At 41.2% G+C, this 21,072-nt stretch overlaps 1 protein-coding gene across 2 annotated transcripts; it reads left to right on the top strand.

Annotated features, from left to right (window-relative positions):
* Nucleotides 1-18: 18 nt before the first annotated feature.
* Nucleotides 19-19,731, top strand: cgnb (cingulin b). Of its 2 annotated transcripts, XM_061817221.1 has the most exons (21): nt 19-139; nt 221-429; nt 3,894-4,921; nt 4,997-5,079; nt 5,169-5,238; nt 8,035-8,123; nt 8,653-8,785; nt 9,978-10,190; nt 11,305-11,453; nt 12,775-12,880; nt 13,281-13,481; nt 14,338-14,424; nt 14,924-15,178; nt 15,252-15,422; nt 16,371-16,532; nt 17,300-17,389; nt 17,479-17,562; nt 17,631-17,749; nt 17,829-17,937; nt 18,146-18,309; nt 18,402-19,731. In XM_061817221.1, the coding sequence occupies exons 3-21, from the start codon at nt 3,923-3,925 to the stop codon at nt 18,517-18,519; spliced, it is 3,402 nt and encodes a 1,133-aa protein (XP_061673205.1). In that variant the 5' UTR covers nt 19-139; nt 221-429; nt 3,894-3,922; the 3' UTR covers nt 18,520-19,731. The 2 variants fall into 2 exon arrangements, with proteins under 2 accessions (XP_061673205.1, XP_061673214.1); XM_061817230.1 differs by lacking the exons at nt 19-139; nt 221-429 and adding an exon at nt 555-703.
* The last annotated feature ends 1,341 nt before the right edge of the window (nt 19,732-21,072 follow it).

Raw genomic sequence — 21,072 nt, 5'->3', positions numbered from 1 at the left:
TTTTTTTTTTTTTTGTATTTTGCGATTATTTTCACATGTCTTCTAAGGTTTATATTAAATTTTAAGTGACGTAATTACTGTGTCTTTTATGCCGCCAATGACTAAAATCGTATTTTCAGGCCTCATTGAAAATATACTGGTGAGTATGAGCACTATAATGACAAATTCAATGTTTTTAATGTTATTTTTGTGCACTAAAACATCATCACTTGTGAAACAGAACCAGGATTCTGGTGGACTTAAAAAAGGGGAGCTGGCAGTCCACGCCCTCTTCCGCAGCTCTGGCCAGTAGTGTGTCTTGGGGGGCGTGGCCAGAATAGCAGGCGTGTTTGGCAACAGGTTGCTCCGGCAGCCAGAAGGAGCAGGAGGCGCCGATATCCCCCCCCAGCCGCTCATCCCTCCGCGACGTTTCAGGAGATTTCCGGGCAGGTAAATTTACTCTTAATCAATGCACAAAGTATGTCATTTGAAGTTAATTTTCGTCGTATTATCACCGCGTAGTTTAGAGGCGCATATATATATAAACAAAAAGCAAAACAAAATGGTCCCTGCTTTTAATTGGATCCCTGCGCGTTGCGTAAACTGGGATAAGCGATGTTATTACAGCAGCCCTAATCTTTAAATGGGTTGCGACGGGACTTAATCAATGTTTACTTCTCTCCCTTGCGGTTTCGACGTGCACGGATCCCGATTGACTGGACAGGTGGGTGTGACGCAACCGTCCCTCAGCAGAACAGAACGAAAAACACGCTTTAATTCTCTGCGTGCTTCATTATCAATGTTATTTTCGATGCTTTGATGTGCTCGCGCCGCTACAAATAACCCTAACCCTGGAAAAAAAAAAAAGTCTTTAAACAAGGAGGTGCTTAATTTGGTTCACTTTGAGGTGATTTTAATGAACACCAATTAGCATGTTGGTGTTTTTGCATGAAGTGAGCCCCCACCAACGCAAACACCAAAGGAATATATTATAAGCAATGATAGCTTTGTCCAATGTGGCATTATTAATTTTAATTAGACAGGCCGCAAAATATAAACAACGCTGGGTGTCATTTTGTTAATTGGGTTGTAATCATTGTGCTTGGGAAAAGATGCATGTATTTTGTAATGTTTATTTGACATGCAACTGCTTTCATTCAACTTCATTATTGATGCACATAATCCAATTCTATTGAAATATATATAACAAATCATCCAAACATCGCAATTGATTAGAACTCCCTCGATGGCAATAATGCTGTCATTTCATCATCATCTTGTCTTTCTCACCCCTGGAAGGAATATGAAAGTACAGGCAAATAGAAAGTCGAAGCTTCCAAGAAGGAAGCGAGGGGACAGCTTGGCCTGTTAGTCAACATTCCCGCCTCGCTCCGCGCAGTTGTTGTGGTTTTCTTGGTAGTCCATCACGAAACAGAAGCAGACTTTGCTTCTCTTAATCCACCCATCCTTCCTTCCCACTTGTGAGGTTGCAGTACATCTCGGCGGCTGCCGCGTCCTCTTAATCACTCCATATTCTATCCTAAGGCAAAGCGAGCGCCACGCTGGGTGTTAAGGGACTGTCTGGAATCCGAGAATTTTTTTTTTTTTTTTTTGTGGGAGTGAGTGAAACAAAGGCTGACTTTCATTCCCAAGGCAATGCGTGTTACACTATAACTGGTCAGTTAGTGGAGGTTACACTTAAATTGCTGTCGAGGACCGCGTTTGTGTGTCAGATGGAGCCTCTGAAGTCCAAATCAATTTTTTTCCCATCGGAGATTAAGATAACCTGTTCGGTGGTTCATCTGTCACCGTCATAAAACCTCATTAGCTGTAAAGAAGAACATTTTTTTAAATGGAATTCATTAGCCGATATAAAGTAAGGAAGTTTACCGTGAAAACAATTGAACAAATGTAACAAATTTGTTGTACTGTCAACCTTCACGAGTAACATTTTTACACAACTTATCTTCATCATTATCTTTTTGGCTTGTCCTCTTGTGTGGAAATCTAAATTAACCTCTGCTAATCATACTTGTAGGGACTGATAGAAGTGACAAACTATTTTGAAAGTTAGACTTTTTTGACATATCGTACATGCTGTACTTGTTTTATTATCCGAATTATTGTCGTTTTAGCCATATTGTATCGACTAGCCAGGACAAAAGGCCTGCATGACGTACAGTCATTTCTTGTGATGCCAATTTGTTCCGATGTTCTTTTCATTCCATAAATTTGCCAAAATTGACCAAATCTTTTCCACAGTTGAACTGTTTCAACAGTCCTGTCATACAATTGTAAACGTGAGTTGTTGCTAATGTTATAAACAACAAAAGCCCGACGCAACCTTGGCGATGACAAAAGTGACCTTGATTATATGACTTGCTTTTTACACAAATCTAGTTCTTAGTTTTACTTGAGCCATAGGTGGGTAGGTGTTACTGTTCCACTAATAATTGTGGCCAAATTCTGACAGGCGTTCCATTTTTCTGATGTTTCGTCTTTGTTGAGCGAGGATGAGAATACTTGCCCTCTGCCCCGCTACCGCCACTCAAAGTCAACATGCTCTGCCTGAGTGACTCCTTGGATAACAGTCTGGCAAAGACCAAGGGGAGGCCCATTACGGACATAGACCCCCCCCCCCTTTTTTTTTTTTTTTTTTTTTTGTTTTCCGCTCTGCAGAGCCCGAACAATCGTGATGAGTATTCCCCCGTCCTTGATGCGCTCTTGTTCCTTTTTCATTATTCTTTAACATGTCAAGGAGTGCTGTCTGTTTGCCAGCCAGTCATGCTAGAAAACAAAAACACGACGGTTGTTGGCAGGAGTAAAGCGGAAGTTTTTTTTAAATTTTTTTTGTTCTTTCAAGCTCCTGCGGTGCAGAAGCCTCATTAATGTCATTATTGATGTGAAGCAAATCTCGTGAAAGTCTTAAAAGCTTCTTAGGCGGAGTAAGCGTGTCTCTGGACTGCTGGAGTACGAGAAACAAGTTCCTTATCTAAACAGCACTTGTGTTTGGTGGTGTGTGTTTGTTATGGTTACAGGAGCGAGCGTTCACCGAAATCAAGGTTGTTTTGGTGTGTGGTTTGGTGTTCACAACACGCTCGGTGTCGGCGAATGTGATCCAGACATGAGCGCAAAACAATCCCGCTAAGATGGAATTTGCACCTATATTTTGGCACACTGTTCTCCAACCTTTATTGAGCCAAGGCACTTATTTTATTTTTGGGAAAATTGTATGGTACATCACCAAACAAAAATATCACAAAAAGTGTTTAAAATATACTGAAATAATGATCATCTCGATTTTCTCACAAGTTTACTTATTTTGGTGTCTGAGCTTGTTTATTTGAACACAAAGCTGACATATTTGCCAGGATTTAAGAGACATAGATGACTCTAGAGCAACTGAACTCTTATTATTGGAGGGATAATGGCGTTGGGATGTCAGGCCACTCCCACATGGCAGGGTTAACCATTGATAATACCATTTTTCATTGTGGGGCTACTGGTTCCATGGTCAGTTTTGTGGAATTGATTGATGGTTGATTAATCTGGTCAAAATGGAGTCCTTGTCCACAATAAGAAGTGTTTTTCTTTATCTCAACAAGTGTGACGTCTAAAGAAGTAAAGGAAGATTACATCAGCCTCTAAATGCCTGAAACTCTAAACAGTATAAATGGATGTCAGTCTTATCGGTTCACATGGCTGACCGGTGTGTACCCTGACTGGAATCATTTCCAGCTCATTGGAGTTGTTTGGTCTGACTGGCGAGCAGTTCATGATGTAGTCTGCCTTTCGCCTGAAGTCAACTGGTTTAGCTTATAGCTCCTTGCAACCAAAGATAGGTTAGGTTCTAGCACCCGGTGTGATCCAAAACACCGATAATTCACTGGATTTGCATTTCCTTTTTCGACCAGGCTACCTGTGCACCAACTAGGAAGTGGACATGAGCACCTTATCCGCCGAGAAGAAGCCCCTAGTGGACTACGGTGTTCAGATCCGATTCATCAAGGACCTCCAAGACACGGGCGGGGCAGCTCTAGACAAGCCCAGAGGAAGTAATGCCCCCTCACCCAATCCCGCTAGCAAATACGGCGTGGCAGTGCGTGTTCAAGGGATCTCCGGGCAACCGTATGTGGTTCTGAACGACAGCGCCAAGGGCGACTCGTATGGCGTTCAGCTCAATACACCGGCTGCCAGCCCCGCGCCGCCCTCATCGCCATACAAGAATGCTCCCAAAAGCAACGGCGCAGCGGAGTTCACAAACCCTCACAGCGCCAGCGTGAGTAATACACACACCCCTGAGGACGAGGATGGGGAAATCTACCACAGCCCCCTGAGAAGACCACCAGGGGATGGTCAGGCGGGGAGTCACGGGGATGAGGAGGCGAGGACTGCGGAACCCCAAGTCAAAGCAGCTACAAGTGAAGAACAGAGAGACTGGGACTGCACTAGTCAGGAAGAGTACAATGAAGCTGGGTTGAAACCAGTCAAGGTGAGCGTTGCCAGACCTAGGAAATTCAAACAAAACAGTTTTGCAGGGTCCCCTTCAAAATACGGCACCCAGCAGGTTCCAGAATCTCCTACGGATTCCTCTGTCCTGACAGACGAGAAACCAATCGACACCAACTCCCTCGCTCCGATCAACAAGCTCATCAGTAAATTCAACAATAGAACCCCGGCTGGCTCTCCCCAGACCCGGGGCCGAAGCGGCGCCAGACAGCAGCTCAAGTTTGAAGAACGCAAGCGATCTAAAAGCTTGGACGCTCGGAAGGAGACTTCCAGCCCCTCACTGCCTGCGCCGACCTTCAATCCTTACGCTTCACCTCTGTCCTCCGACTTGTCAAATCGTGAACCCGCATCTCGCGAGGGCCTACAGACGGGTTTCGCATCACAGGCGAAGTACGGCCCGAAGGAGACATCTCCAGTCATCGCTCAAAAACCCGTAAGGTTCAGCAAGGTCGGGACGGTTTTACTTGTCAACAGATTAGCATATACTTCTCGTCTTCCCCCTTTCAAGGCGATCCCACCGAGGACGCGAGTCGACGGTGGCGGGGAGAAGGCCCGAGCCAAGCACGCGATTTACAATGGTGGGAAAGAAGGGTAAGTAAGTCTGCAAAAACATTGGCATCAGACTCGGATCATTTAATCCATCCTAGTGTAACCCCATTCGTCTGTTCCTCTCCCATCAGCACCAATGAGAATGAAGCATCCCACGAAAGTAAAACCACCCTTGGATATGAGACCAGCAATAGTTTAAAGGTATACATTTATTTTATTTACAGTAGCTATAATAAAAAATCCAATGATAGCTGGGAAAACTCAAGACGAGCATAATTGCTGTTGTACTGGCACAAAAGTCTTGACGGTTAAAAAATGGAGGCAGGTCAGGTGATATAAAATTTAGACATAAAATGCTTGATTTGCTGTATTTGTGAAGCCAGCGGGATTTAGCTGTTAGCTCAAAACATTGACGTTTTTGGGGGGAAGCAAGTCTGAGCTGTTAGCTTAGCACAAAAGTCTGAAAGTGGGAGGTAGTGAGTCCGATGTTTTGTACTAAACTTTTTCGATACTCGTCACTGATATAATTAGTATTATTTGACACAGCTATGTAAAAAAAACCAAATATATACATTTAGTCTTATTTTTAAGATAGCTAGCTCAATCTTGATACCAACAGCCATTTGAGAGGCATCCTAAATTCTTTGATGCTAACAAAATACCGCATTTAGCCGAGTTAGCTGTTTGCATAGCCGACAATCCTGAAAGCAGGATAGTTCTTTTGCTTTTAAACACAAGGCTTGATATTAATTCCACATAGAAAAGTTTTCATCATCACCATGCGTATTTATACCTTGGAAAAGGCAACACTTCTAATTCATCATTGCATACCCGTACCGTTAAGCTACCTAGTTTGCGAGATGCTTTTGTGCTCTGAATTCTTTTTTTTCCCTGCAAAGCAAGTAGGGTATTTAAAGGTGAAGACTGTTTAGAACTACTAAAAATAGTTGTGAAGACACATCCTCAATGCTTTTGTGCCAAGAAATTAGCACGCTAAGATAATTAAGCCGTTAGATAGGCACAACATCCTGACACTAGGCGAGTTTTGGCACTATGATGTTGACATGTTATATTATTCCATGCTAGATGCTCAAATTTAGCTGCTAGCAAAGCACAAATCTGAATTTCTGACATTGTATGGGATATTCGTTCCATTTTAAATTATGCCATTCAATCAATTTATGCCATTATAGTGTTGTGCGTAAAAGGGAAAAATGTCCGATAGTTTAACTGTCGCTTAAAAAAAAATGGAACTAATCATTTGACAGTTCCCAATTAGCAAAGAGCACGCTGGTGAAGTTGCGCATGTGGGTCAGAGTGCGCCTGGTGTAATGTTCTGCTAATGAAGCAAACAGATGGCTGACAACGTGTCCCTCCCTTGTGATCAAATGAAGCCAGTCGCACTGTTTCACTCTTTTGTCAGCTCACGCAATTATTTAACGGCCGTGTTGTTAAGATAAACCTCACTGCTTGGAACGAAAGGACCTCTTCTTATAAATTAGCTTTTTTTTTTTTTTCATAAATCTCTATGCAAATGTGCCATCATCTGGGTTACGGCCTTGTTGTTGCGTGGTCGCTTGGTAACCATTTGAACCCCCGGTCATTGAGACGCATGATTAATATTTAATGTGGATTTGAACCCGACACTTGTCAGGTGGGGAGCATTTCCCTAACCACACGGGGGAACTCAAGTGGCGCAATGTTTTTTTTTTTTTTTTTTTGCTTTTTTTGTGGCCACCCACACAGTCTTTGCATTTTTAATGTACCGATGCACTAATTATGAAAGTGATGAACTCGGCATTTGTGTTACATAAAGTAGGAGAATTAACATCGTTAAAATGCGTTTGGTTGAATTTTGATTTCCAGCATTTTTTTTCCTTTATTTTTTATTTTTTTTTTCCCCCTTGTATGTGGCCACCCTGTACCTCGCTCCAGTTTTGTTGAGTGACTGGTTCTCGGTGACAGTTGTGCCCAGGAACAGATTCTTTCCATGATTTCCTCCGGGTAAAAATGTATTGTGAGGACCATAGACATTCTACTCCACCTCCATTTTGTGATCATTCCAGAATATGCGATTCATAGCTATGTGTGTGTGTGTTTACTGCAGTGTTAGATTCGCCACTGACACAGTGGTTTGTTTGCCTGCTCCAATGATGCAAGCGTGTCGGGTTACACAGCTTGTTTGCTTTTTTTGTCTCCATAGTGTCGCATTATGGTTATAACAGTGAAATAATAGCAGTATCGAGTTTGGAGTTTTTCCCCTTTTTGTCCAAGGTTAAGTCAGCCAGTGGTGGCTTTTTGTAGGCGTCGTTCTTTTGCAGTCTGATTGCTGAAAATCTCATATTTTGAGACTTCCTACAGTATGCAGAAGTCTCCAGTGATACTATTATAAAGTGTATTCATTTATTGTAAGTTACTTTTTGAAAAATGGATGCTATAATTGTCGGAAAAGTGGCTCAATTTGCTTTGGAAAAGTCGCCGAATTTGTTCCTGAGCACAGTTTTGAAAAATAGATGTGAGAGGGATCGGAAAAGTCATGAAAGGAGGCAACACCAAGCATCCCTCGCTTAGTCACAATGCCCGAGCTTAGCCCGGATCGTTACCGTTATGACAGCTGTTTTTGGCACTTTCATAAAAAATGATCTACCGCCAGACAGACTGATTTATACATACTTTTTTTTTGTTTTTTTGTTTCAATGTCTGTGTTTTGCTGTAATAAGCATGTGGGTGGAAATGCGCTTGCATAGATCTTCTGCAGCCTTGACAAATGGGGGCGGCAGTGGGCGAACGACACCTGTGTACACCAAGCAGCCTCGTGTGTGTGTGTGTGTGCGTGTGTGTTTCTCTTAACAAATTCACAGCACGCCACTGGTCCAACCGGTTTCTCGCATGGCGCCGGAACAAACTAGGGCAAAGAAAAGAAACCAAGGCACATAAAAGTGAATAATGGATGTGCGAGGTTGACTCTAGAATTACATGGTGCGGGTTTGTGTGCAGAGGGATGGAAGCCAGAAAAAATGTCACCTCGCAGAACTCGAGGAGGAACTCGCTTACTGCAAGAAGCAACTGCAACAAGCCCACGAAGAGTAAGGATGGGTGGACTAGTATACCGTAATTCCCGGCCTACAGAGCGCACCTGGTTATAAGCCTCACTCAGTACATTTGTAAAGGAAATACCATTTGGTGCAGACATAGGCCGCAGCCGTGTAAAAGCCGCAAGTGCCCACATTGAACCCCACATTGACATTAGCTATTAACGCTAGCTCCGCCGCGTGCACTAACGCGAACCCGCTAGCTAGCCGCTAACAGGGCCGGACCGGTAAAAGTCACTTCCTCGGCACATGCACTCCACCGGTCTCACTCTTACCTTTTCCACTCGAGTGCCCCCTTGCGGCCTAAAAAAAAAAAAGCACCGCACAAACCGTGTTATTGAAACAGTGTGGAAAAAAGTTGCGGATTATAGGCCGGAAATTACGGTATATAATGTGTAAATACCACAGGGCTATTTCTAACATGCAAATCCGAAAAACAGATAAAACCTTAACCCATAAAGATATGGTGTTTAAAAAAAAAAAAAAAAAAAAAGTAAAATGCAGCCCACCCGTGTGCACGTAGATTGGCCGAGGAGCGCATCAGTCGAGAGATGGCCGAGTCTCGCCTGCATCTACAAGAGGATCACTTGGCCGAGCTCCAGGAGGAGCTTCGGATGGTCTCAGAAACGTCACCCGACCCGGACTCGCTGCGGACGGTACGGACGACGTATGATATGTAATATATTTTTCAACCATAAGATGCACTTAAATCTTACATTTTCTCCATAATGTAAAGCATACCTTACGTGCACAATTGTCACATGACTGGTCCAATGACGTACACTTGAAGACACTGCTTACACTGTTAGCATACATACCAGCACGTTTTAGTATGTATATAAACTACCATGTGATGGCGCTCATGAGGCATCATTACCTACAATGTTGTACGCACGGTGTCGCATTGAAACTAAAATGATCAAACCACACCAATCACAATGGCATGAATAGCAAATAATAAAAGAATGACTCTTGAAATAATTGACGCAAAATATGCACTTTAAACAACTCCCAACATGCTTTGCTGCACTAACGACCTCCTTAGTTGTTAATTGTGATTAAAACATCGATTAAATCAATTTAACATTTTTTAGGATAGATTATTATGCAAGCGGCAGCACGGTGGCTCAGCTGCAAAATATTTCAAGTTTAATAAACTGATCATTTTATCAACCGTTCTACCTAAATGCAGCAATTAAATTGCATTAAAAAATGTAAATGTAATAATCACATTGCATAAATAAATAACATTTATGGAAAAATTAAGACAACTGAAATATTAAATTAAGAAAAACATTACATCTAATTTAATGAATAATTTAAATTCATTTGAAAGTATTTTAACTTTATTTGATCGAGTGAGGGCGGCACGGTGTCTCAGCTCAAAAGTGGTGGCCTCACAGTTCTGAGGTCCTGGGTTCAATCCCGGACCCGGCTGTGTGGAGTTTGTATGTTCTCCCCATGCCTGCGTGGGTTTTCTCCCACATCCCCAAAACATGCACCATTAATTGGACACTCTAAATTGTCCCAAGGTGTGATTGTGAGTGCAGCTGTTTGTCTCAATGTGCTCTGCGATTGGCTGGCAACCAGTTCAGGGTGTACCCCGCCTCCTGCCCTTTGACAGCTTGGATAGGCTCCAGCACTCCCTGCGACCCTTGTGAGGATAAGCGGCTAAGAAAATGGATGCATGGATATTATGTAAGCTTTTTCAAAAAATAAGTACTCAGCAAACAGCATCCAAAGTATTACAAAAATAGAGTAAAGCAAAAATAATAATGAAGAACCGTGTCTGGATGATTGAATATGATATAAGTTCAGTGTTTTATGAGCGGTCGTCTGTGGCATCAGGACGTGGCCAGCTTACAGGCGGAGCTGGCCGAGGCGTCGGCGCGGCGCCAGCGGCAGGACGAAATTCTGCGGCAGCGGGAACGCGAGCTGACGGCCCTGAAGGGCGCGCTCAAGGAAGAGGTGGAGTGTCACGACCGCGAGATGGAGACGCTCAGAGAGCAGTACGCACTCGACATGGGCAACCTCAGGAAGACCATGGAGCAGCTTACACAGGTGGAACACCGTGCGCATTTACCTTCCGCGCGTCATTCCTCTACTTTTAGTCTTAACGTTGCAGTTTTCCAAAAATACACATCTGCACATTTTGATAGCGTTCCCGTGGTTTTGCATACCATTAGCCTTGTAAGGTACTTTTAAAGGCCGTCACAAATGGGGGACCGTTGCTCCTCTGCACACACACAAGTGTCATTAAAAATGGATAAAAAATAATCAAAATAGATATTACAAATATCCAAACAGTAAAGTCAATTAAAACCAGTATTAACAAACAATACTTATGTTTTTTAAAATACAATTCCAATATATTTTAAATATAAATCTAAATGGCGATGAAATGCAGAATGTGAAAATTTATTAAAAAAAATAACAAATATAAATAAAATGATATAATTGAACGACAAAATAAATTGGATTACAAATTTATATTTCTCGTTGAAACGTCACGTTTTTAAAAATAGAAATGTAAATTCCATTTTATAAATATATATAAATGTCATGGGAACAAAGCAATGAAATGCAGAAAATATGTAATAAAAAAAATGTCGAATGTCAAGGTTTTGTTTCATTTCTGATTTCTGAAAATATATATATTTTATTTTCCATCACGCACCCTTTGTCTCGTCCTCCGTCTTGATCCGGCTCAGCGAGTCGGGCCGCGGCGAAGTCGGGCCCAAACTCGAGACTTAAAAGAGAATTCCGACACTTGTGATCACCGCGGGAAAACTTTTCAGAAATCTCCTCGCAGCAGATTTTGGGGTTCGCGTCGGGTGCAGTGTTTTTTCGAACGTGCGAGGGCAAGTTTAAAGGCTGGATTGGAGGAGACGTGCGGTAAAAAGCAGAGTCGGGGAGAAGGAGCGGCAGGGAGACTTTTGAGAGCAAACACGTTTGACAGTTGTGCTTCAAAATATTATCAGGGTGCATTTTTATATACGGCGTATACTGCTCAGAGTGTATTTTAAAGTCATATTTTTAGCTACCTACACGTGCATGTTTATTATTTGACTCTTAGTTCCAGGTAACTGTCAAATAGCGTGGAATTGTTTGTATTTCATCGAAGGTAACTCTTGTTGTTGAGTGCAGTTCTATATTTGATGTCTTTTTTTTCCAGTCTCAGGAGCAGATCGAGGAGGAGCGCGAGCGCGTCAATGCGTCGCTGGTGAGCCTGGAGGAGGAGCTGGACACCTGCAGGGATCAGGGAGACCACTGGAAGTCGCAGCTTGACGCCGCCTCGCAAGAGCTCCAAGAAGCGCAACAAAAGTGAGACAGAAATTTTTATCTTCAGCTCAACTAATCGTAAACAAATAGTGTGGAAAAATCTGTATGCTATATCATCATCTCTCCTGTTATATAGTCTGTGTTATCATTTGGACCGGGCCTTTACATACATTTGCTGTTTACTTCTTCCGCTAGGTTGTCATAACATTCCAGCCTTGGCCCAACATCAAGCAACTCCTCTTTTTGGTCTTTTTATTTTTGTCCATTTTTAATATCCCGCAGTTCAAAGGAGCATCCGTAGAGATGTTATTTTCGACTTTCATTCGAGTCTGCTCTAACACTCCTATTTCTGACACCTGCGCTTTTCATTCAGCAGGACGGGGACGCACTCCAGCACTCACATGTGAGAAGAGAAAGTTTGGTTTTGTGTAGATGACGATTCAAATCAGACAAGTAGTGATTTTATGATTTTAGATTTGTTTTTGGGTGTGTGAGATTTCGAGCCCCTTGAGTTACTAACTGCAATCACAAGCCTCATTTCCCCTAAAATCATTTTGAAATTGCTTTAAAATCGAGAGGTAAGTGGCCTTAGAGCAACAGTTTGACCTCCTTTGTGCTGCAGCATTAAAGAAGACATATTTTGCCTTATTTTTTTTTATTACCCACAATTTTAGAATGATTCCCACCTTTATATGTATGATCTGTATATGTCATATTGCTTCCATCAAAATTAAGGTATCAGATTATGATCATCCATTCTGATTTAATTCCTATAAAGTAAAATCACCAAATTAGGTCACTCTTGAAAGAATATATTTTTAGTCTGAATGTTATGTAATTTCTAAAATAATGATACTGGTGCAATTCAGATCTCATTCAAAAAGTGTATTTGTATTAGAGAAAAATGAAATTATAAATTGGAATACAACCTTCATTCCCAGGGGTTAAAAAAATAGGGTCAAATGTAATCTTCTTTCTTAGTTGTTTTTTCTCCTTATATTGTGATACTTGTTGTAAGGATAGTTAATATTTTTCTCCATGGCTCATGAAAATGAGCCAGTGCTCACGCTGCCTTGCTCAGGGGCGGTGTCGGTGCAAAGTAAAAATTTTGTTACATCCCAAATTGGCGCTACATTTAATGTCTTTCTTTAGTTTAACTTCCAAGTCATAAACAGAGAAACTCGTTTTTGCTATCCGGCAAATGAGTCTAATATATCACACAGACTTCGTATACGAGCTTAAATTTTCCACAATATGTCCTCTTTAACTTATTTTTTTTGTCGTCTTGGAGTGAGCGTGTAGCATTTAGCAAGTTTCTTTTAGCCACAAGAGTCCTCCGTAAGCGTATTGTCATCCTCTGCAGGCTTCTGAAGTGTGTTTCGGAGAAGGAGGAATTTGAGAGCAGGCTGAAGGAAGCCCAGGACTCACGACTCGGCACGCACAAGCGGCACTTGCCCGCTTCGGCAGAGGTAAACGCAACATTAATTGGACACTCTAAATTGATTGCGAGTGTGGCTGTTTGTCTAGATCTGCCCTGCGATTGGTTGGCGACCAGTTCAGGGTGTGCCCGTTGACAGCTGGGATAGGCTCCAGAACTCCCCCCGACCCTATTGAGGATAATCAGTTAAAAAAATGGATGTGTGGATTGATTATACTACCCCCTGATGGCCACGGTGTGCACAACAGAGGCAGCATGATGTCAATGGATGCTTAAACATGAAAATTATTATTATTAGCTGGGATAGGCTCCAGCCACGCCCTGCGACCCTCTTTAGGATAAGTGGCAAAAAAAAAAAAAAATGGATGGATGGATTTGTAAAACACTTCCCAGTCCTTTTGTGGTCACATCCATCGATTCTCATCTTCAAGGAGCTTCAGCGTTGCCACGACGATTTGCGCCAGGCCCGTCTGGCGGCGGACGAGCAGAGGGACGCCCTCCGCGACAAGAGCGAGGCCCTGGAAACCCTGAGGAGGGAGAGCGGCGAGCGCGAGGCCCAGCTCCTGGCGCAGATCAGCGACATCGAGGCTCAGAAGGCCCAGCTGGAAAAGGCCCTCCAGAAAGCCAAGGAGGTGATTAACAGGATTCACATTAAAAAATGCATCACTGAGGGTTGATCGACACATCAGGTTGTCTTCCCCACCCCACGCCAGAATTATTATTTTTTTTTCTACCTCGAATTCATCGTCCACTTAAGACTCAAATGAGCACCTCTCTGGGTAGTAATTAAGGTTGTCTCAGTTCGCAGGCGCATGTTGACGCATAAATACTCGTAAATTGCAAGCCCACTTACTGCTATGTTCATTTGCTAACCAAAAGAAGAAGTACTTTTTGAAGTACATACGCCCCCCGACCCCCCAAAAAAAATGTTAACATTGCAACATTTTACTTTGTCCAATTAGGAAAAAAATCTTTTTCGTACATATGAAATATTTTGCTTCTCTGAAAACACTGTTTACATCTCTTTCTGATAATTCTAATTTCATTCAGAATCAGAATCCGCTTTATTGGCCAAATGTGTAAACACGCACAAGGAATTTTCCTCCGCCAGTCGGTGCTGGCTTGGTACGACATTCAGAAAATGGAATTTTTCTTACATGTGTTATTCTGGTATTTGAATATTGAGATTCTTTTCATAAGCTTGCCATTTTCTTTCTTACAAAATTCTTATTTCATTACCGTGGAATTTAGTCTAATTCATGAAAAAATTACGTTTTATTACAATGCTTTTCCAAAGCTTTTTACCCATCCCCCCCCCAATTTTAAATGTTTTCTCTCTTTGATTTCAAATACTTTGAATCATGTAAAGTACGTTGAGTTACCTCGTCGATGAAATGCGCTATAGAAATAAATTTGCTTTGCTTTGCTCACCCCATTAAATTTTTAATATTTTTCTGACCGAGAGAATGGTTGGTGTATTGTGCGCAGGCATCTTCATCTTCAGTGGTGGATCACGGCGCCAACTCGGAGTTCCAGGAGACAAACACTCGCCTGAGAGAGCGGATCGCTCGCATGGTACTCACCGCACGACCGTACAACGACGACGACAAAAAAAAGAGCTGCATGCGCGCACACACAATATGGAAATTGATATATTGTACACTAAGAAAACAAAGAACCTCCCACACACTCTATTTCTAACCATGAATGAAGTTGAGAAAATAATCCCCCTCTTTGAAGCAAAGAAATCCTTTTATGTGAGGAAAATAATCTGCAACAGGAACAGATTTAAAAACCCATTTTAATACAGTCAACACAACTCAATAAAAGCTTTAGTGATACAGTGAAATTTGTATACAGAAATTCTATATTTAGTACAGAATATTTTCCACCCAGTCGAACTCTGCTTTGGACCAAACCAGTAGCACGTTCATACACACGTAAACAACTTAGCTTCACTTTTTCGTATAAACAGTTGTCTCGAGATAAATTAAAGCGTGGCGCCTTAACTTGTGTCGTATGCAAGTCGAAACGTCACACGTGCTAATAAATGAAGTATCGAACCTCGTTCCAGAGGCTGCAGTCCAGCGCAGCCAGAAGCCCCGAGGCCGAGGAGGCGAAGGAGGCCCTGGAGGACGAGAACCGGTCCCTCAAGTCCCAGCTGGAGGAGGCCAAGCGAGGGGCGTCGCGCCTGACCAAGGAGAGGGACGAGCTGACCCGTCGTCTCGAGGAGAGGGACCTGGAGCGGGAGGCCCTGCGGCGGGGCAAAGGCGACCTGGAGGAGCAGAAGAGGCTCTTGGACCGAGCGCTGGAGAAGATGAACAAAGAGGTCTGGCCCTACGCGAGAGTATCTTTTCGGCAGGATTTTCCTCCGGCTTCATTTGAGCTCCTGGTGCGTGCAGATGGAGGTGGTGATGGGCGAATCGCGTCAGTCGGTGGCCGCCCTGCAGACGCAGCTGGACGAGTGCAGGGATCGCTCCAGGAAGGACTTGTTGGAGGCCCAGCGCCACAACAAGGACAGGATGGCCGAGCTGCACAGGGCCCAGAGCAACCTCAAGACTCAACAGGAGGAGGTCAGGACCTCATTGCATATGGATGACGAGATACACACAGGCAACAAACACCTTTGTCATTGTATGGCTAGATGAAAACAAATTACAGTGGAGGAAAATCTGGAGAATTTTATTTATTTTTAATTTTGTATTTTTTTGCTTGTGAAGTATATTCGTTCTTATCTTACATTTAGACATATTTTTTTTTAAATGACAGCTTTTTTTAGGGGAGCAAACACACCATAAGTTTGTTGTAATAATCTGATGTTTGAGAAATACTACAAATTTAAAAAAATTTCTGCATGACTTTTTTTTTTTTGGCTAAAAATCCACCTGTTTTTCCTGAGAAAATGACAAGCTCATCATTTTTTTTTGGTAATTACTATTTCTCATAAAACGTAAACTACTTTTCCTGATTTAAATTAACTCATTAAAAAAGTTTCTCATAAAAGTGATTTGTTTTCCCCTGCTAGTATTACAACTGAGAAAATTGTGAATTTATTAAAATGAGTGTTTTTTTAATTACATTTTTATGATAATTGCAACAAAAAAGTACAATTATAATATTCCAATTTTCGTGTTTTTCTGTTCCATTTTCTTAATTTTCCCCATTTCTTTAAAATTGTAAATGTTTTTTTAATTTATAAAATTATTTTTTTTTCCCCCAGAACGATGGATTCTTTTTCATAAAGTTACAAATTATTTTGTTGTAAAAAAAAAAAAAAAAACTTTAAACAGGCACAAGGTGATCTTTAAAAAAAAAAACAAAACTTCATTTCCCCAAATAAATTCACATTTTTCTTTCACATTTCATGGTTTTTTTTTCTTGCAAAAAGAAAAACAGCATCCCTCTTTTCCGTAATATGATCCACTCTCAAAATTAGTTTTTACAGTCATTTTCCGATAACTCGCTGTCGTACGTTTGAAGGGACCTTAGCCGCACTGACGCGACTTGCTGCGTTTTCACAGGTGTCGCGACTGAAGAAGGAACTGCTGGGCTGCAGCGAGGAGCGAGACAGCGCTCAGCTGGAGCGGGACCTCCTCGGCAACCGCCTCAAGCACCTGGAGAGCGAACTGGAGTCGCAGAAGGGAACGCATACGGACCGCACCCGTGAGATCAGGGGGCTGGAGGTGAGGGGTCAAAGGTTTACAGGCAGTTGTGCCTGATCGAAATTTGAATTCATTACATTTTCCCTTTCCCCTCCTCCCCCCAAATTATTCTTATTTGTCAGAATCCTCCCTTTTCATCCATGGTTCATATTTTTGAAAAAAAAAAAAAAAAAATAATAAATTTGCCCTCATTTTTTTCCTTGGAAAAATTCAAACTTCAAGATCACTTTTCTTTCTTCCGTTGGTGTAAAAACAAATTCTTGGTTAAAAATTCTCATTTTCTTTTGTTCCAACCATAAAATTAAATTTTGTTTTGATCTTGAATTTTCAATTGTATTTTTTTTAAAAATGAGAATATCCCATCATTTTTTTTTTAAAGATTATAATTCTGCATATAAAAAATCTGGAATCATTCTCCAGCACAGATGTCAAACTCAAGCCCTGGGGGCCCGATCTGGCCCGCCGCCTGATTTTATGTGGACCGCGAAGGCAAATCATGCATATCAATTTACATGATTTTTGTGATAATCTGTAACAAAATTTCAAATTGTCGTATCATAAATGATAAAGTTGAGATATTGCAGCTATTTTTGCGTTGCCAAACATGAGCAATAGTTGAAAATCCCATTACGCTTGATTTCTGATTCAAAACTAGTTCATAGATTTCGTGTGTAAATATCACGAGGCGAATGATTTTCATGGATTCACAGTCATAACGGCCCTCTGAGGGAAATGGTAACTACAATGTAGCCCGTGACAAAAATGAGTTTGACACCCCTGTTCGACAGGATAAAATCAAGACCCTGGAGATCGAGCTGGACGAGGAGCGGAGCACCGTGGAACTTCTGAACGATCGAATCACGCGCGGCAGAGATCAGGTGAAACAAACAAACGTGTTTACCTGCTCACGTTATTATTATTATTTGGTAAAGTTCTGGAGTTGACCTCCACCCGTTTGGACTTTCAGGTGGACCAGCTCCGCTCCGAGCTGATGCAGGAGCGCTCGGCTCGACACGATCTGGAGATGGACAAGAGTGCGATCGAGAGACAGGTAGGCAGGCATGACGACCAATTTGTGCTCTTTTGCCGACACGGGTTCACGTCCTCGGATTTTTGCAGGTGAAGGAGCTGAAGTCGCGCGTGGCCGACATGGAGGGCCAGACGCGACCCTCGGCCAACATCGCCGTGCTGGAGAGCAAAATGAAGGAGCTCGAGGAGAGGCTGCGCAGTGAAGAACGGTTAAAAAAAAAAATAAAATACATATCTCTGAATGCGACTGTAACATCCGCTGTGGTTGCGTTTGTTTTGCGCGTTCAGGGAGAAGAGCAGCATCCAAGCCTCCCAGAGACGAACGGAGAGGAAGCTGAAAGAGGTCAACGCCACGCTGGACCAGGAGAGGATACAGCACGTCGAACAAAAGGATCAAGTAAACAAAATTGCAAAATTACAACGGTTAGGACAAGTAATATAATAGCAAAACGAATACATTTTTAATAAGTTGAAAGAGAGAGAGTAGTCATCGGAAGAATCAGAATCTGAACTCTTGACCTGAAAACCTGACGCCGCTCACGGTCTCCGGTCCTGTCTCTGTCCCCACCCCCCGCTCAACTTTTACCCTTTTGACACCCCCGCAGCTGACCTTGCGCGTGAAGGCTCTGAAGCGGCAGGTGGACGAGAGCGAGGGGGAGGTGGAGCGTCTGGAGGGCGTGCGCAGGAAGGTGCTGAGGGATCTGGAGGAGCAGCAGGAGCTCCAGGAAGCGCTTCAGGCCAAAGTCACGGCCCTGGAATCGGAATTTAAGTAAATGCCCTCCGTTGTCGTTGCTATTATTGTTTCTTTGCCGCCTGATTGGTAATTGTCTGGGGTTTTTTTTTGTTTGTGGTTTTAATCAGGCGGAAGGCGCAGCAATCCCACCGCAGCGCTTTGGCCACGCTGAGCTCCGAGGACGACGACGCTTTCTACGACGTCAACGTCGCCGCCATCCTGAACGAGAGCCACTCCAACTGCTGATAGCGGACCACGGGGAAAGCCTCGCACTCGCTGCTGTTATTTTTGGTCGGGCAGTGTAATGGTCACCTGCGTTATGAGGTACTGTTCAGCTGTGGCCGCCTCACTTCTTTCCTTTTTTTTCACAAATGTTCACAGCGCTGTTGCTGCTGCAGTGCATTAATGCGTGACATCTCTCAGTGTTAAACTCCTATTTTTCTCATTAATGTCAGGATTTTATTTTTTTTTTACCCAACAAATTACAACCTTTTTTCCTTGTGAAATAGTGACATTTTCCTTGGATTGTTTGCCGTTTCTCCCATGGAAAAAAAAACAAGTTTTTCCTCTGAGTGCAACTTTTTTCTCACAACTTAAGTCTTTATTATCCATAAATTAACTCAAATTCTATCTCTATTCTCCTAAAATTCTGGCATTTTTTTTCCTTCTACAAAAACGTGGTAGGTTTTTGTTAAATCTTTTTTTTTGTAAATTTTCCACTCGTAATATTGTCTCACAAAATTGTCAATTCATAAAATCATGTGGATTTTTTTTTGTGCAAAACTTTTTTTTGTCTGTTGTTTACTCATACAATCTTTTTATTTTATTTTTCTCAATGAACTGACTCCCCCCCCGCCAAAATTACAGCTCTCCCTCACTAGTTTATTTTAATTTTTTTACTCATGAAGTTTGATTATTTTTAAAAATTCTTTTTCTCATCAAATTTCAACTTTAACTTTTTTCTCACAAAATATTTTACAATTGACGACTGCGACTGTTATGACAGTTTGTTTTTTATCGTTAGTTGCATGTTAAGCCTCATCTCGCTGTTTGTTTTTGTATTGAAAGTGATGTACTGATTTAATTTTGTATTTTACAATTTTAATGTTTTCATAATCTGAGCCTCCACTGGACACAATTTGCTGTGTATACTATTCGAGACAATCACACACATTGGCACTGTGAATCGAATTCTATTTTTGACCCAAATATGAAACGTTTGTTTTTACCGGAATGCTTTAGAAATGTTTGAGGTTGTCCTTTAAATATTGTTTGCATGCTGTTTAATTTTTGTTTGTTTTTTTGTACATGGCCTTATTTGAAGGATTTCTTTTATTACTACCGTGAATGTTTAGAAGGTAATCGTTAAAAAAAAATGTGTATTTGTGTGATACAGTGCTGCAGTTTTAGTAGACATTTGACATATAGATTTTGAATAATAAAAAGAGCCCCACGTGATTCCGATTTTCTCCATTTTGTTTGGGTGTCCCAAATCAGACGAGTCCGGAAGTAATCCTTAATTCGCTTCACGGTAATTACTACAGACAACAAGCTGCTGTGAGGATTTATCCCCAATCCTGACTTCTCCTCTTACCTTTTTTTTTTCTTTCTTTCTCTCTGTGGTTTCTTTTCAAATGTTTTGATGGACAATGTGTCAGTAACGTCGCATTGTGCAATGCACACAAGTGACGAGTGACAGCGTCCACTTACTGAAAGCGGACTAATTTTGGGTTGGTCTCCAAAAGAAAAAAAAAAAAAAATGAGAATGTTACGTCTCAATTTGTGTTTGCGTCACTTTCTATTGTTTCGACGTAATCGCTCGCCTCACGTACAGTACGTGACGGGAAATGTATTTCACGTGAATCGTGAAGTATGCAGATGACACAATGAAGGCATCCCGAGTTTTCTTATTTTTGAGAACAGGCGACAATTAAATCATAATTGACATCTCCCTGGAATTTAGATCATCAGATTTCTGTACTGCTTTTCCACACGAGATCAAATAACGTTAAAATACTTTCAAATGAATTTAGATTATTCATTATATTATATGTCATGAATAATCTTTTTCTTAATTTAATATTTGAGTTGTCTTGATTTTTCCACAAATACAGGTTTTTGAATTTAATATATTTATGCAATGTGATTATTACATTTACATTTTTTAAATGCAATTTAATTGTTGCATTTAGGTAGAATGGTTGATAGAACTATCAATTGATTAAAGTTGAATATTCAATATTTTGTCAAATTTGTCAAATAATTGATACAAATTATTTTTCTTTTCTTTCGGCTTTTCCCGTTTATTCAAATTTTAAATTGGAAATTAATTGTATTTATAATTGAAAGACCTATTATATACAATGAATATTATTTTGTTATTTTTTTTATAAACTGCTTTTGGTAATCATGAAACAATGTAACACGAGAAAGATAAAACATAACAAACCTTCACTGCCATTGACGGCTTTAGAAGTCAATTGCATGTTAACTGATATATGATATATGATGACAATTATCAAAAGTTGACAAATATGGCTAATGACTGATATTTACAAACAATTGACATTAAATTTAAAAGAAAAATATGATTATATAATATAAAGTATTATGTCTCATACATTTAAATATAAATTAATTTGAATATATAAATATATTAACATCATGAAAATCACATTTTCATTTGATCTTATATTTATATGAGGATAAAATAAAAAAAATACTTTTATCTCACAAGTCAAACATGATATCACCCTCCCATGAAAAAAAAAAAAAAAAGTAAATTTTTGAGCCAGCAGA

Source organism: Syngnathoides biaculeatus, chromosome 1 (genome assembly GCF_019802595.1).
Source record: "Syngnathoides biaculeatus isolate LvHL_M chromosome 1, ASM1980259v1, whole genome shotgun sequence".
Lineage (NCBI taxonomy): Eukaryota > Metazoa > Chordata > Actinopteri > Syngnathiformes > Syngnathidae > Syngnathoides > Syngnathoides biaculeatus.
This window is presented reverse-complemented; position numbering and strand designations above follow the sequence as displayed.

Bases quoted from the DNA above. Each gene is read 5' to 3' on its own strand.
- cgnb (XM_061817221.1), top strand. From the start codon at position 3,923: ATGAGCACCTTATCCGCCGAGAAGAAGCCCCTAGTGGACTACGGTGTT. The intron at 13,482-14,337 runs GTGATTAACAGG...TATTGTGCGCAG, and splicing joins CCCTCCAGAAAGCCAAGGAG to GCATCTTCATCTTCAGTGGT. The intron at 15,179-15,251 runs GTCTGGCCCTAC...TGGTGCGTGCAG, and splicing joins TGGAGAAGATGAACAAAGAG to ATGGAGGTGGTGATGGGCGA.